This window comes from Schistocerca cancellata, chromosome 1 (assembly GCF_023864275.1).
Source record: "Schistocerca cancellata isolate TAMUIC-IGC-003103 chromosome 1, iqSchCanc2.1, whole genome shotgun sequence".
Taxonomy (NCBI): domain Eukaryota; kingdom Metazoa; phylum Arthropoda; class Insecta; order Orthoptera; family Acrididae; genus Schistocerca; species Schistocerca cancellata.
The window spans coordinates 521,194,813-521,210,889 of NC_064626.1; the positions used below are offsets into that span (position 1 = coordinate 521,194,813).

Consider the following 16,077-nt stretch of genomic DNA (forward strand, 5'->3'; position numbering starts at 1 on the left):
TATCCAAGTGTATGGAAGTGTAAGCATGTTCCGAATACGTTTTCTCTAGAAATAAATCTACGGCGGGAAATGAGCGAGTTCGAATGGGATACAATTGTAAAAGACCATAGGGTATTTCACAGGAGATGTAAGTTCCCTGTCGACTTCTGGCAATGCTGTTATGGAGTGTAAACGTCAGGAAACTGCAGAGATCACTCATCGCTCTAAAAGACCAAAAAAATTAACTGAAGAGAACAAGAGAAGTCTGAAGCGGGCTGTAGCAGCCGACCGTCAGACGTCTTTGTCACCTACCGCAGATGGCTTTGTCTGCTGCTCCGGTACAGAGTTCAAATAAATCCGTCGGAGGGGGCGTATAGGATTCGTCTTCTAAAGATTGTGCTGCAGTCGTCCGGAATCCAGCGATCACGAGTACGAATGAGCGACGTCACTTCGAATGGCGCAAACAACTTCGTCACTGGCCTGTGGAACTGTCGAAGGGGAGTGTACGGACAGATGAGTCATTGTGCATTACGTGGCACTCACATGGGCATGGATGAACTTGGGGAACAACTAGTGACCGTTACATACTGGACTGCGTTGCCAAGAGAGTGCGTGGAGGTGGTAGCACTGTAAAGGACCTGCATTACAGGGAACTGGTTTTTTTCATTAATGTAAAAATGAATTTCGGTGTTCATTAAAGCATTTTACGTAATAGTCACGCTGCGGCTACACTTCGGAACTCTTTGGAACAAATTAGAGATCTAGCTGCGTGCCGCAAAAATTCGCCCGAGATCCCAGCAACAGTTGTTGACCGTGCTTCGGGTAGTATGAGAAAAAAATTCACCTTTAGTATATCAAACATGCAGGAAAACTACGCCGCAGTTACATTATCAACAGAGGTATTAAACGATATTAGTTGCACAATAAAGGGTGTCCGAATATTTTCGAACAAATAATTTTAATTATTATTCACAGAGGAGACATTAGTGTACGCAAAAAATTATTACGCTGTTACAAGGGATATTTGTAAGTAGTTTCTTAACAAAAAACATGTTCATGTGATACTGTACTTCATCTTCTTACGTCATCTCTTTCATTGCTTGCTGGTGCGGAATGACTGATTCAGAATTATCTTCTACGACCACCTCCTCTTCTCGAATACTCTGTCGGACAGTCCATATTTATTAAAGTTTATTTTTGCCGTCAATTATAAAATCACACCAGTGCGATTTGCTTCAACACTTGAGTCACTTCGCACAGGTGTAACGTAAAGTGAAAATACTATATAAACTTTTGGACAAAACAGAAATGGGTAGCGCCACCTACTACCGACTGCGGCATCCGGGTTTGTCTGCAGATAGCCCAAATATACGACTACTCATCGAAAGGAGAAACTTGACAGTCGCCATTCAGTTATTACATGCAGTATCCGATTTCAAATGAAATAATAAAACACACTCTAGAGTTGAATGTAGTGGAAGTGTGGCCTAAGAACGACAATGACATCATTATCGGTAATCGATGCTGCATTCACTCCAGCGATAGTCAGCAATTTTTAACCAGAATGAAATATTAATGCTGCATGTCACTTCTCCAAAGCAGCAAACACAAGGACGTTCCTTGATTAGAAGGAGTCCGGCCGCGGTGGCCGAGCGGTTCTAGGCGCTTCAGTCCGGAACCACGCCGCTGCTACGGTCGTAGGTTCGAATCCTGTTTGGGCGTGGATGTGTGTGATGTCCTTAGGTTAGTTAGGTTTAAGTAGGTCTAAGTTATAGGGGACTGATGACCTCAGCTGTTAAGTCCCATAGTGCTTAGAGCCATTTCAACCATTTGATTACAAGGAACTTCCTGGGACTGGGAAGCCTAGGTTAGCGTTATGTAGTCCGCTGTCGGTCTCGGCATTTTCGACTGTTTTGGAAAGAAATCGCAACATGGAGTCTTCAGAACAAATGATTCGGTACATACGTATCCAAACTCTGCAAAACCACCGAACGGTGTATGGCAGAGGGTACAAGGTGTAAGAGAATCATTACTTCCTCCCCTCCGCGGTACGCAGCTCATGGTCTAGTGGTTACCGTCATTGTCTCTGGGTCGCAGGATCCCGGGTTCGATTTCCGGCCGGGTCCGAGATTTTCTTCGCTCGGGAATTGAATGTTTGTATTGTCCGAATCATTTCATCCCATTATCAACGACGCGCAAGTCGCTGAAGTGGACCAAATAGATAGACTTTCACCAGGCTACCGATAATGCCATACGATAATTTCACCTCCCCCCACCTCCCTCCCTCCAGTTGTTTAGTCGATTCCGACTCTCCGTGACCCCATGTATTAAAGTACACCTACTGTTTGTTAAGTAAAAGCGTGGTCTGCATTACACACAGATGGTAAAAGATATTGCCTTAGTTCTTTCGTAGTCCATTAGGGGGAACCCTTGTCATTCATTCAATGTCCATAAAGCGTTAGTTTACTTTGCATTCTTGACTGAGATACACATGAAGAGACACGCGTGGCGTTTTGAGGCTGAGTTCCTCTGTGGCCACTTCAAAGGTCGGAAAATAAGTCATGCCGCGGCGACAACCTATTATATACCGAATGCTATTTCATCTCCAAACCCGCTATGCACATTATCGAGCTGTTCCAGGACCTCCGGGTAGCACATTAAGACGACTTTTTAGTTCTCCGCTGTTATACTGCACATAGAGCAGTAAGAGCCCTAAACACGACGTAAAAGAAAAGCCTTCTTTACCTCCTGCTTATACAGATTTAACAATAGACACTAAATAGGCCGTCAGAGGCCGTTCTTCAGCCAGTCTCCAAGTCACACACTGAGCGTCGGGCCCTTGAACGCCCATCCATATTTAGGTTTTCCATCATTTGTCAAAATCACTTAAGGTAAAACCTAAGAGGTTCCTTTGAATGGGCACAGCCGAAATTATTCCCGGTTCTTCTCAATTCCAATATTGCACTTCTTCTCTACTGGTCTCGTCGTCAGTCTGCCGTTAAATCCTTATCTTCTATCGTTCCTTTTCATTCCAGATCTCAAGTTCTCACCGAAACAGCATACAGTGTACCATGATTCATATTGCATTACATATCTTTCGATTTTCTTCTTCGCGTGAGGTGCCAGTGCCGTGAAATTATTGTGTTAAAATCACCATTTCCACCATGGATTTATTTGCAAATTTCCATTCATTGCATTACCCAGCCCCATGGGTTAGTTTCATTTATGAAGGTTTCAATTTTTCTACCGTGTTATCGAGGCATACACCATGTAATGCACTTCACTGTTCTCCGTGTGGTTGGCTGCCATGTGGTTGGCTACCAAGCCACAGCCAAACAAGACGGCTCAGAGATACAAATTGGCCGTGTCGTTTACAAACGAAATTAATTATCTATATCTTTGTGGATGGACATCACATTGAAACTGCTGACATCATATATGTAATCAAGTTCCTCCCACATGCGACGTTTAGGTCTGTTCGAAGGCACTGTTGAAGCGAGGTCGTCGTTATGGCAAAAGTGTAGCGGACACTGGATCTTTCACACAACACGCACGCTGCATGAAATTAACTCTTTGATACTTAGATGCCATAACAGAAATATGTGATCTTTCTCCTTTTTACGAGTGACTGAACGGTTTACCAGTGCTATGTTCAAGAATTCGCGAGATGTCTACATTCTGGATTTCTGGCTTGCGACATATGCAAATTTTGCAACATGTCCAGTTACTCGTGTCTTGTAATGCTCACAGACTCCAATGTCATCATCGTCGACGGGACGTTACAGACTAATCTTGTTTCCTTGTAAAGGCGTGTTCCAACAGAAGAAGAGGACAGGGGACTTAATCTTCAGAGTATGACATCGCACTGAAGACATTCATTTCTGATTTTTCGCAAGCGTATTGCACGATAGTGTGGGGATTTCCTGTGTCACAAATTCGTATATTGTGTCTACACACCTTTTGAAATGGCTTGTGATTAAGGGGTGGACTCGTGATCGAGAATAGTCGTTACGTGGTTTCCGTAAATATGTTGTGCAAAATGCCTGGATGGTTTCTTCGAAAACTACACGGTTAGTTTCCTTCCCATGCTGGTTTATGCTTTGTGCTAATGACCTCAACAACGACAGGAGCTCGCTTCCTTCCTTCCTTCCTTCCATCGTTTGCGTAAGATCTTCCAAAAGATCGTCTGTGCAGTGTTCAGCTCTCCAGCGACCTAGTAAAGTCAACCACTTTCTTGGTCGCTGTCAGCAGTTGGTGTCCCGTTACAGAGGCGTCCCGAGGCTGTCATTCGCTGCGTCTTTGTGAGTAACATTCTACTGTTGGAAGAGTGTGATACCAGTTAACGACCAAACCTTTCTGAGTGTCTGTCGACAACTTTACGAGAATTAATCAGAAAGTCTTAAGCGTCATCTCTACAATAAAGTTAGATAATTAATTTTTCGTTCGTTTACAAATACGTACCTGGAGCCCAGTACTTAGCTCGCCTCTAGGCAAGCCAAAACAAAATTGCGCAGTCCAGTAAATGAGCCGCTTAAATGAGTGCAGTATATCTGTCGTTCGGCTGAAATAGTTCGATTGATTGCGGTGACAGACTGATGTGCTGCGTAGCGCGAGATATAGGCTAGGTTGAAAGCTGTAGCGTAGCGCCGGCCGGAGTGGCCGAGCGGTTCTAGGCTCTACAGTCTGGAACCGCGAGACCGTTACGGTCGCAGGTTCGAATCCTGCCTCGGGCATGGATGTGTGTGATGTCCTTAGGTTAGTTAGGTTTAAGTAGTTCTAAGTTCTATGGGACTGATGACCTCAGCAGTTAAGTCCTATAGTGCTCAGAGTCATTTGAACCTGTAGCGTAGCCTAATGTTTACGTTCGCGCCATATTTAATCGATCGCTTTCAGGCGAACGCCAGTTGCTCGCACTCGTTTTAGTTTCTCGTGTCTGCTGATAAAGTGGGGACAGGCCGCAGCATTTTGCTGCGACTCCACTAGCGGCGTGCTACCGTTCTGTAGCGCAGGGATTTCTGTGTGAACAGCACTGCAAACACGTAGCTGCAAACAAACCAAAAATTAATTACGAAAGTTTATTTTTTCGAAGTGATAATCAAAACTTTTTGTGAACATCTCTCGTATTAACTGGTGCTAAGCTCTGATGACAGAAAATAAAAACTGCTGGACCAAAAAAGAACTCTTTCCTTATTTGATTAAACTGTGAAGTTTTGCAGTATTGCTGTAAAAATTATAGGTACTGTACATTGGTTAAATAGCTTCATTTGGAATGACCTTGTCTGTTCCGGATATCGATAACAATCGTAGCAGGCGAAAGAGTTAAACTGCATCAGTAAAATGCCGGCATTAAGTGTGTGTATGTTATTGTCAAGTGGATCTATTCTAATGCTGTTTTGTAACATAGAGGTTCTACGGCTTATGATATTTGTCGCCCATCTCCAGTCGTTTCCTTGTTTTATCTCATATTCGTGCTACGGGTTCGAGTGCAGAATGTTATATGACGAGTATCCACTCTTGCCCTGCGGTCGTCTTGAAATAGGATCAGTCGGTAGTATTCGTCGAGGGCAGAGTGAGGGAGTCTCGTATAGCCCAGCGCAAAACAGTCAACGATGAAAATTTTGTCGAATTTTGTTGTCAGATTTATTTCAGTATATCCTTTGCATCAAATATTGCTGGCGTTCTTTTATTTCGAAATTAGATCAGCTCACAACCAGGGAAATCAATGAGAAATCTTCGTCGGAAATGATCAACAACGTACAGTCACAGTGGCCGCCAATTCAGAAGCGATAAAGAGTCGTCCGCAGAATCTTGCAGCGGTGTCAAACTCGTCGGAAGCTCTTCTCGCGGCTGGTGCTATTGTGTCTGTTCTGTCCTTGTGTATTACTGCGGAGAACGGCATTCACAACTTGTCAGCACTCTTTCCTATATGAAAGGGAGAGCTGAGATTTGGAAGTATCTGGCTAGCTAGTCGCCAGTTAAGATGCCAGGTGTTAGTTAGTTAGTTAGAAAGCAGAACGAATCAGTTTACAATTGTACTACACTTTGACAGTGATAAATGCCAACGTTGTGATAGTTTACCTGGTTGTCATTTACATTAACCGATTATATGCCCATACAAATTATTCTCAATGGTCAAGTCAGAAGATGTGTGCTCTTTCTAAAAATAAAACTAATAATATGCCGCAAACGTAACGCATGACAAATGCTTTGCAGAGTTTCATGCAAAGCATTATTATGTTTCATGTTCCCTACCTATCTAATATTATTAATTAATACTGTAGTTCATAACTTGTAATAATAAATATTGATTATCAAATATTTAATAATAAACACACACTAGCGTAAAACACGTTTTATTTTGATTATTCTTGTTCCACAGTAGTGACGATGTTATGTGCCAATGGGATCATTGTCAACCCACTGAAGAAAAAACTCCTTTCAGAACTCACAGCTACAAATTCATGTTTCAGCTCTTGCTTGTGATCACTAATAAATGATATGTGTGAAAATCATAAAACTCTGTGTTAAAATGAGTTTTGGACATATACGAATTACTCATCAACTATGTTTGTTTTTATTTATAGTGATTTTCGTGGCATGTAGCTCTGTACAGAAGATGCTGAAGTTCAGATGGGTATCAAATAACTAATGAGGAGGTACTGAACTAATTAGGGAAAAAAGAAATTTACGGCACAACTTGAATAAAAGAAGAGATTGGTTGATGGAATACATTTTATCAAGGAACGGTCAGTTTCGTTATGGAATGTGGGCGTTAAAAATTGTTGCAGACATAGACTTGAATTCGGTAAGCAGGTTTAAACGGATGTACTGTATAGGTTGCACCAGTCATTCAGAGATGAAGAGGTCGGTACAGGATAGACTATCATGGAGAATTGCACCTAACCAGTCTTCGGGCCAAAGACCACAACAACATAGTGATTTAAGCTGTAGGATGTGTATAACACACACTTTATGATTACATTTTCAGAAATTATTCTCTGGGTAGTGGTAGGGGTAAGATAGATACTGCCTACAGGAAAATTAAAGAGACCTTTGGAGAGAAGAGAACCACTTGTATGAATATCAAGAGCTCAGATGGCAACCCAGTTCTAAGCAAAGAAGGGAAAGCAGAAAGGTGGAAGGAGTATATAGAGGGTTTATACAAGGGCGATGTACTTGAGGACAATATTATGGAAATGGAAGAGGATGTAGATGAAGATGAAATGGGAGATAAGATACTGCGTGAAGAGTTTGACAGAGCACTGAAAGACCTGAGTCAAAACAAGGCCCCGGGAGTAGACAACATTCCATTAGAACTACTGATGGCCTCAGGAGAGCCAGTCATGACAAAACTCTACCATCTGGTGAGCACGATGTATGAGACAGGCGAAATACCCTCAGACTTTAAGAAGAATATAATAATTCCAATCCCAAAGAAAGCAGGTGTTGACAGATGTGAACGTTACCGAACTATCAGTTTAATAAGTCACAGCTGCAAAATACTAACGCGAATTCTTTACAGACGAATGGAAAAACTGGTAGAAGCCGACCTCGGGGAAGATCAGTTTGGATTCCGTAGAAATGTTGGAACACGTGAGGCAATACTGACCTTAAGACTTATCTTGGAAGAAAGATTAAGAAAAGGCAAACCTACGTTTCTAGCATTTGTAGACTTAGAGAAAGCTTTTGACAATGTTGACTGGAATACTCTCTTTCAAATTCTGAAGGTGGCAGGGGTAAAATACAGGGAGCGAAAGGCTATTTACAATTTGTACAGAAACCAGATGGCAGTTATAAGAGTCGACGGGCATGAAAGGGGAGCAGTGGTTGGGAAAGGAGTGAGACAGGGTTGTAGCCTCTCCCCGATGTTATTCAATCTGTATATTGAGCAAGCAGTAAAGGAAACAAAAGAAAAATTCGGAGTAGGTATTAAAATTCATGGAGAAGAAGTAAAAACTTTGAGGTTCGCCGATGACATTGTAATTCTGTCAGAGACAGCAAAGGACTTGGAAGAGCAGTTGAACGGAATGGACAGTGTCTTGAAAGGAGGATATAAGATGAACATCAACAAAAGCAAAACGAGGATAATGGAATGTAGTCAAATTAAGTCGGGTGATGCTGAGGGAATTAGACTAGGAAATGAGACACTTAAAGTAGTAAAGGAGTTTTGCTATTTAGGGAGTAAAATAACCGATGATGGTCGAAGTAGAGAGGATATAAAATGTAGACTGGTAATGGCAAGGAAAGCGTGGAGGGTAAAAATCGTAGAGGGAGACCAAGAGATCAATACACTAAGCAGATTCAGGAGGATGTAGGTTGCAGTAGGTACTGGGAGATGAAGAAGCTTGCACAGGATAGAGTAGCATGGAGAGCTGCATCAAACCAGTCTCAGGACTGAAGACCACAACAACAACAGTGGGAAATGTGTAGCATAAACCTTTTCAGTTGTGTTTGCAGTTAATTTAATTACTTGTTAGATTCTTCACATCACTAAGTAAGCGCTAAAGATTTTTATGACTGAATCGAACGGGGTGGCGCAGTGGTTAGCACACTGGACTCGAATTCGGGAGGACGACAGTTCAAACCCGTCTCCTGCCATCCTGATTTAGGCAAATGCCGAGGTGGTTCCTTTGAAAGGGCATGGCCGATTTCCTTCCCAATGCTTCCCTAATCCAAGCCTGTGCTCCGACTCTAATGACCTCGTTGTCGACGGGACGTTAAACACTGATCTCCTCCTCCTTTTATGACTGAATAAATCAGTCCTTTCTGTGACACATTAAGGCTGAACGATGGATAATAATAAGTACCTCGAATGTTACATTTATGAACTTGTAGGTGTCAATGGATTAATACTCTCCACGGCTAAATATATAAAAAAACGGGCTAAATATGGGTGGCAAGCCTCGCGATGACCATTGAGACAGGGCTAAACTTCTCACAACTCCACAGTCATTAATTATAATCCCTGTATTTATGTGCCCTCTCTCGTCGGGATTCCGAGATACGATTACTGGATTGGAATGTGTTCGCCTGTAGCATTTCATAAACTGTCTCCATCTAGGTCTTAGGAACTTTTATCTGTAACCTCCACGACGACAAAAGAGGAATACAGTTCAAAGTCAGTAGAGGAAAAAAAAAATTTCCGCGATAAATGTTGTAATTTATTAGCTGCAATGAAACCTTAAACCTGGGGAAGTCCGTCTCGTTCATTAAAATATTGCCGTTCAGCTCGTTACTGTACTCTACAGCATAAGTTGAGGTCTCTGCTTACTGTGTATGTGTGTGTGTGTGTCTGTATACGTGCGCGTGCGTACGTGTTTACTATGTAAACAACTATACTCACCTAAAAAACGGGGAATAGTTCAACAAGAAATCCAACCCAGCTCATGGAAGTCCACTCTCTGATGGTCGCAGTTTCCCGTACTCCAGAAATAATTTGGTTGATCGTGAAGGGTCACTCACACCGGCCTTCGCAGGACACCAGTTATATACCAAACCGCTGCACGAAATATTTAACACTTGAACCATTCGATCACTGTCAGCAACAGAATTCAGACATTCCCATTGTCTATTTCTTGCTAACGGCACTAGCATTTGCTGCAAGGAAGTAAATTTCTTTACAGTTAGTGTTGGGAAACACTGACTAACGGGAAATCACAAGCTCTTAAGCGAGTCTAGCCGGCTGGGACCGCGATCCTTTTAGGAATGTTGCGGATAGACCGTCTCGTCGTTTTCATCCTGGAGAAAGTCTCTTCCCTGGATACCAGAAACCGTCTCTAGCGTGCACAATAGGCACAAGACGAGAGCAAAGGCTTGAACATATGTTCGAGTAAACATATACTGACCACCTGCTTAACTGAATTCGGTCCAACTTTCGAACACAATGCAGCATCGATTTTGCGTGGTATGAATTCAACAAGTCCTTAGTAAGTTTCCGGAGGTCTGTGGCACCAGATGTCTGTCGTGGCCACCGGGCTAGCACTCGACATTGTCCCACGTGTGGGACCATCGGGCCTGCATCACGTGAGTTTGGCGGCTAAGACATCAACATGAGCTCACTGTCATGCTCCTCAAACCACTGTAGCTTGCTTCTGGCCTCACCTCATGAGCAGTTATCCTGTTGGAAGATGCCATCGCCGATGGGGAAGACATAATACATGAAGGGATGTATGTGGTTCGCAATAATGTTCACGTTGTCCTCAGTGTCATGGTGCCTTCGATTACTACCACGGGTCCCATGAAAGCCCAGGTGAATGTACTTCATAGCATAACATTATCCCCACCGACCTTTGTCCATGGCACAATACTTATTTCGGGTACCTGTTCGCCTGGATGACGGAGTATCTGGCTTACGACTGATCGATCGACCTGCTGTAACAAGGAACGTGATTCATCCGATCAAGCGACATTTTTCCGTTGGTCCAAAGTACAATCTCGGTGATCCCGTGCCAACTTCAATCATAATTGATGCCGCTATTGGGTTAACATGGGAGGAGTCGTCTGCTGCGTAGCTCTAAGTTCAACAATGTCGGCTGAATAGTGTACTACGAATAACTTTTGTCCATACCACCGTTCTTGTCTGTCGGCAGATCTGCCGCAGATTGCCGTCTATTTTGCTTTACGCAGCGGGAAAGTCTCTGACTCGTATGTTCTGTGATGACCAGTGGACGTCCAACACCTTGTCGCCTACTCGAGGTTTCACCATACTTGAACCGCTGTCATTAGATTCTCACGACAGTAACACGCGTACAGGCGAGTAGCCTCACCGTTTCTGAAATGTTCATTTTCAGTCACCAGGCCACAACAATCTGTCTTTTGTCATCATCGCTTATGTAAGCGAATTTCATTTGCGGTCCTTATCATCTCTAAAATGATTCCCCGTTCGTTTCTGCTACCCGTACGCAGGGTGTTCGGAAATTCGCGTTACAAACTTCTAGGATATGTAGAGGAGAGTGAGTATATAATACACTCCTGGAAATGGAAAAAAGAACACATTGACACCGGTGTGTCAGACCCACCATACTTGCTCCGGACACTGCGAGAGGGCTGTACAAGCAATGATCACACGCACGGCACAGCGGACATACCAGGAACCGCGGTGTTGGCCGTCGAATGGCGCTAGCTGCGCAGCATTTGTGCACCGCCGCCGTCAGTGTCAGCCAGTTTGCCGTGGCATACGGAGCTCCATCGCAGTCTTTAACACTGGTAGCATGCCGCGACAGCGTGGACGTGAACCGTATGTGCAGCTGACGGACATTGAGCGAGGGCGTATAGTGGGCATGCGGGAGGCCGGGTGGACGTACCGCCGAATTGCTCAACACGTGGGGCGTGAGGTCTCCACAGTACATCGATGTTGTCGCCAGTGGTCGGCGGAAGGTGCACGTGCCCGTCGACCTGGGACCGGTCCGCAGCGACGCACGGATGCACGCCAAGACCGTAGGATCCTACGCAGTGCCGTAGGGGACCGCACCGCCACTTCCCAGCAAATTAGGGACACTGTTGCTCCTGGGGTATCGGCGAGGACCATTCGCAACCGTCTCCATGAAGTTGGGCTACGGTCCCGCACACCGTTAGGCCGTCTTCCGCTCACGCCCCAACATCGTGCAGCCCGCCTCCAGTGGTGTCGCGACAGGCGTGAATGGAGGGACGAATGGAGACGTGTCGTCTTCAGCGATGAGAGTCGCTTCTGCCTCGGTGCCAATGATGGTCGTATGCGTGTTTGGCGCCGTGCAGGTGAGCGCCACAATCAGGACTGCATACGACCGAGGCACACAGGGCCAACACCCGGCATCATGGTGTGGGGAGCGATCTCCTACACTGGCCGTACACCACTGGTGATCGTCGAGGGGACACTGAATTGTGCACGGTACATCCAAACCGTCATCGAACCCATCGTTCTACCATTCCTAGACCGGCAAGGGAACTTGCTGTTCCAACAGGACAATGCACGTTCGCATGTATCCTGTGCCGCCCAACGTGCTCTAGAAGGTGTAAGTCAACTACCCTGGCCAGCAAGATCTCCGGATCTGTCCCCCATTGAGCATGTTTGGGACTGGATGAAGCGTCGTCTCACGCGGTCTGCACGTCCAGCACGAACGCTGGTCCAACTGAGGCGCCAGGTGGAAATGGCATGGCAAGCCGTTCCACAGGACTACATCCAGCATCTCTACGATCGTCTCCACGGGAGAATAGCAGCCTGCATTGCTGTGAAAGGTGGATATACACTGTACTAGTGCCGACATTGTGCATGCTCTGTTGCCTGTGTCTATGTGCCTGTGGTTCTGTCAGTGTGATCATGTGATGTATCTGACCCCAGGAATGTGTCAATAAAGTTTCCCCTTCCTGGGACAATGAATTCACGGTGTTCTTATTTCAATTTCCAGGAGTGTATTTTGAGTGGGAGCCCATACCTGCCATTTGAAAACATGTTTGTTAGGTAGTTTTGCAACAGGGTAATCATGGTGGGGGAGGGGGTTCTTTCGCCTGGTTGGCTGATGTCATTTGACGTCTGTCTTACGTCTCTCAACTGGTTCGTGACTCATCCACGTGTCTACGAGTGTTAGAGGTGGTGTGGAGTGTTGAAGGTGATATGGATGTAATCGTTGGTCATCCGCAACATACCAGACGGTGCTGGGAGCAACATCCGTTGCACACGCAATTGCTCTTGTATTCGTTGACGGACTTCAACATGATGCAGTACGGCCTCTTCCAGTTCGGGTGCGTGGCGTCTCCTTGGAGCACACAGTCACGCCTGTTGATGGTGAGTGTACCCCATTCTCGAAGCCGTTGCGTGATTGTTGCGAAAGCCGGCCGCGGTGGCCGTGCGGTTCTACGCGCTCCAGTCCGGAGCCGCGCTGCTGCTGCGGTCGCAGGTTCGAATCCTGCCTCGGGCATGGGTGTGTGTGATGTCCTTAGGTTAGTTAGGTTTAAGTAGTTCTAAGTTCTAGGGGACTTATGACCACAGCAGATGAGTCCCATAGTGCTCAGAGCCATTTGAACCATTTGATTGTGGCGAAAAGGGTACGCAATGGAGTCGAATGTTGTGCATATCCATCTTGATAAAGGCAACTAGCAGCTCCTCCATTATCGTGAGCTTCGCCATACGGAAGGATCATATTGCGTTTATTCTGCAAACGTGTGCTCATCCATGTTGCTCGAACACTGACAGACATGTGAATGAAGCTCGGACTGGGTGTCAGAGAGGTAGGACAGACGTCAACTGACACGAACCGATCCGACTTAAGCGCCCATGACTATTCTGTTACATAGCACCCATCATGACTACCCTGTAGCAGACCTTCCCATACAAACATGTTTTCAAACGGCTGTTTCCGAACATGGTTTCCCATTCAAAATATTATATATTCACTCCTCTCAAGTCTTAGAACTTTGTAATTGGAATTTCCGAACAACCTGTACACTCTCCTTACTGCGTGTTGTGCCTGCAACGTCAGCAGGCGAAATACAGTGTAGCAGTGGGCAGTGTTGATAATGTTTTGCATTGTCAGTGTACGTCTGACGGGAAATACAACTGACCCAATATCGATCCCTGATGCGATGTTGCTACCGACTAGACTCTAGACGATGGTGAATTAGTTCTTGTACAGTGTAATAAATTGTGGCTTGTTTGCGAACATTGTGTGCTTGTATTCACAGAGGCTTCCGAGGCACCGGCGGACCTGAGCCAGAGGGTGGTGTTTCGCGCCCCTTCCAAATCGACGCCGGCAGCCGAGCCGGACGGCGGTGGAAGAGGGAGTGGCAACAGCGGCAGAGGCGGAGGCGGAGGCGGCAGTAGCAGCAGTAGAAGTAGCAGGAAGCGAGTGGCGGCCGGCCCAGAGGGGCCTCAAGCCCGGGCTCGGCCGCGGCCCCGGCGCGCCCCTGCCTCCACCAGTCTGCTCAGCTTCGGGGACGGCGACGACCAGGAGGTCGAAGACTGAGCGCTCCTCACTGGCCGGAGGCGGCGCCCACTCTGCACTCGCAGCCTCCTCTGCCGACCAGCGACGCTCTCCTCTCTGAGGCGCAGCCGAGCCTCGGTCCGTTCGTCAGCTTTCATCTTCGCTGCAGGTACTACCTTCGCAGCCAGTCCCCTCGTTTGTGCTCCGTAGTACTCTATCTTCCACAACACGTTCATTTTTATCAGCACTCATAGTCTACGATGATTTTACGATTTCTTTTACCGATATAGTATTCCTTTAAGGATAATTTAAGTCCCATAAGTAGTGAGTTTGTTTATTTATCCTTGTAGGATACGTCCAATTTTTTCACTGAACAAGTATTTCAACACATCACGAAATGTTTATAACATGCACTCACCATTACATAAAACGTATACATATTAAAAGCAGTTATGAAGAAAAAGACAGTTACACATCAATATCGAACCTCTTAACCCAGTTCAACATGGCTTATAGTTATGATTTCATTAAGCCAATCCTACTGTCTTGACAGTAAAGACAAATCTCTCTGGTGAGCTGCTGACTATTTACGGATGAACCATTGACTAACAGTTTAAAACAGAAATGAAAGCACAGACCAAAACTCTTATTAAAATCCTTAGGGGCAAATAAATACAAATCGTATATGCCCATATTTAGATATTTACACCTCATTACCGTTCGGTTTTGCTGATGCTACTGTAAAGAGACAATCGCTGTGGGAAATAAACTGCGTATAACAACAAAAATGAGAATATTTATTATCCTTCCTTGACAAACTGCTGTACATTTCCCTCATATGCGCAGATTCACATTGATTTACGACTGATTGTGCCCGGTAGTTTCCTGTCCCTCCCTCCCTCATCCACCGCTCCCCTGCATTCTGAAACATAAACTTGAGAGAAATTTCGTGTATAAATACCAGGTTAGATGTGAAGCGCGACGAGTTGTGTAGCTGTAACTATTCATGTGAACTTTTACAGTTTTAATTGCTGCACAGTCCTAAAATCCTATTTTCGTCCATCTGCGTAACATCTGCTATATTGTAGTTTCTTGAACTTAGATTTTCATTATCTTGAAGTATTCTGTTCTTGAGCTCCAGTAGGCTGTGTGTGTGTGTGTGTGTGTGTGTGTGTGTGTGTGTGTGTGTGTGTGTGTGTAACACTGACCGCCTTCGCCGACAGTTTACATTTGAAATCACATTTACAGCGCTAATAGACTGTTATCATTGCTGTGTTTTGCACTATTTCCCTAAGTAAGACACTTCAGGAAATATTGCGACAAAAATAAGTTATAAGCACATTGGTTCAAAAAATAAGTTGTAACTGGACGTCTCACAGAAAAGTGAGCTACCTTCCTCAGTTCAGTTGAACCCGATGGAGCACACCACAGAAGGATGCATTGATCAGCAAGAGCGTCGTCACGATTCCTCTTCCGGCGGTTCATATTTGGGTTTTCCGTGGTTTCCGGGGTACATTACTGTGCACCTTCTCTCTTAGTTTCTCCAGATCCCAGCAAAGGTAATAGCGTTTTTTATCAACGAATGTGCGAATTCCTGTGCCCAGACCTGTGGCAGTCCAATTTTCAAATGCTGCATCACGGTTTCTGTGTGTTACTCGTAACAAGTCTGTCTATACACTAAATATTCTTTCTTATTTAGCTTGGATTCCATAATTTTGAAGGCTCTTTTAGCAGGTAGTAAGAAGTGAAAGCCGGCCGAAGTGGCCGTGCGGTTCTGGCGCTACAGTCTGGAACCGCGCGACCGCTACGGTCGCAGGTTCGAATCCTGCCTCGGGCATGGATGTGTGTGATGTCCTTAGGTTAGTTAGGTTTAAGTAGTTCTAAGTTCTAGGGGACTGATGACCTCAGAAGTTAAGTCCCTTAGTGCTCAGAGCCATTTGAACCATTTTTAAGAAGTGAATGCCGATTTCTAAGATAGAGTAAATACAGGGTAAATACAATATTAGATTCAGAGGTTGATGGTGGCTTAGAAGACTTGAGATCAGGCGATTAATCAACGTAGAGTGTAGAGTCTAGGATACTGGAGCCTTCTGGAAGAATATCACCCACACAATCACGAAGATATAAAGCCAAATAAGTACGACAATTATCGCACAACCAGCTTAACAAGTCTTGCATCTCGACACCAGAACCAGCACCAAGC

The 16,077-nt window shown here is 45.1% G+C and overlaps 1 protein-coding gene across 1 annotated transcript in view; it reads left to right on the top strand.

Annotated features, from left to right (window-relative positions):
• LOC126179069 (uncharacterized protein KIAA1143 homolog) overlaps positions 1–14,662 on the top strand; it is a 311,125-nt gene extending 296,463 nt beyond the window's left edge. Inside the window, exon 3 of the mRNA XM_049924580.1 lies at positions 13,636–14,662. Within this exon, the coding sequence (XP_049780537.1) occupies positions 13,636–13,916 (281 nt within the window). The 3' untranslated portion in view covers positions 13,917–14,662. The remainder of the gene's footprint in view (positions 1–13,635) is intronic.
• Positions 14,663–16,077: the final 1,415 nt, after the last annotated feature.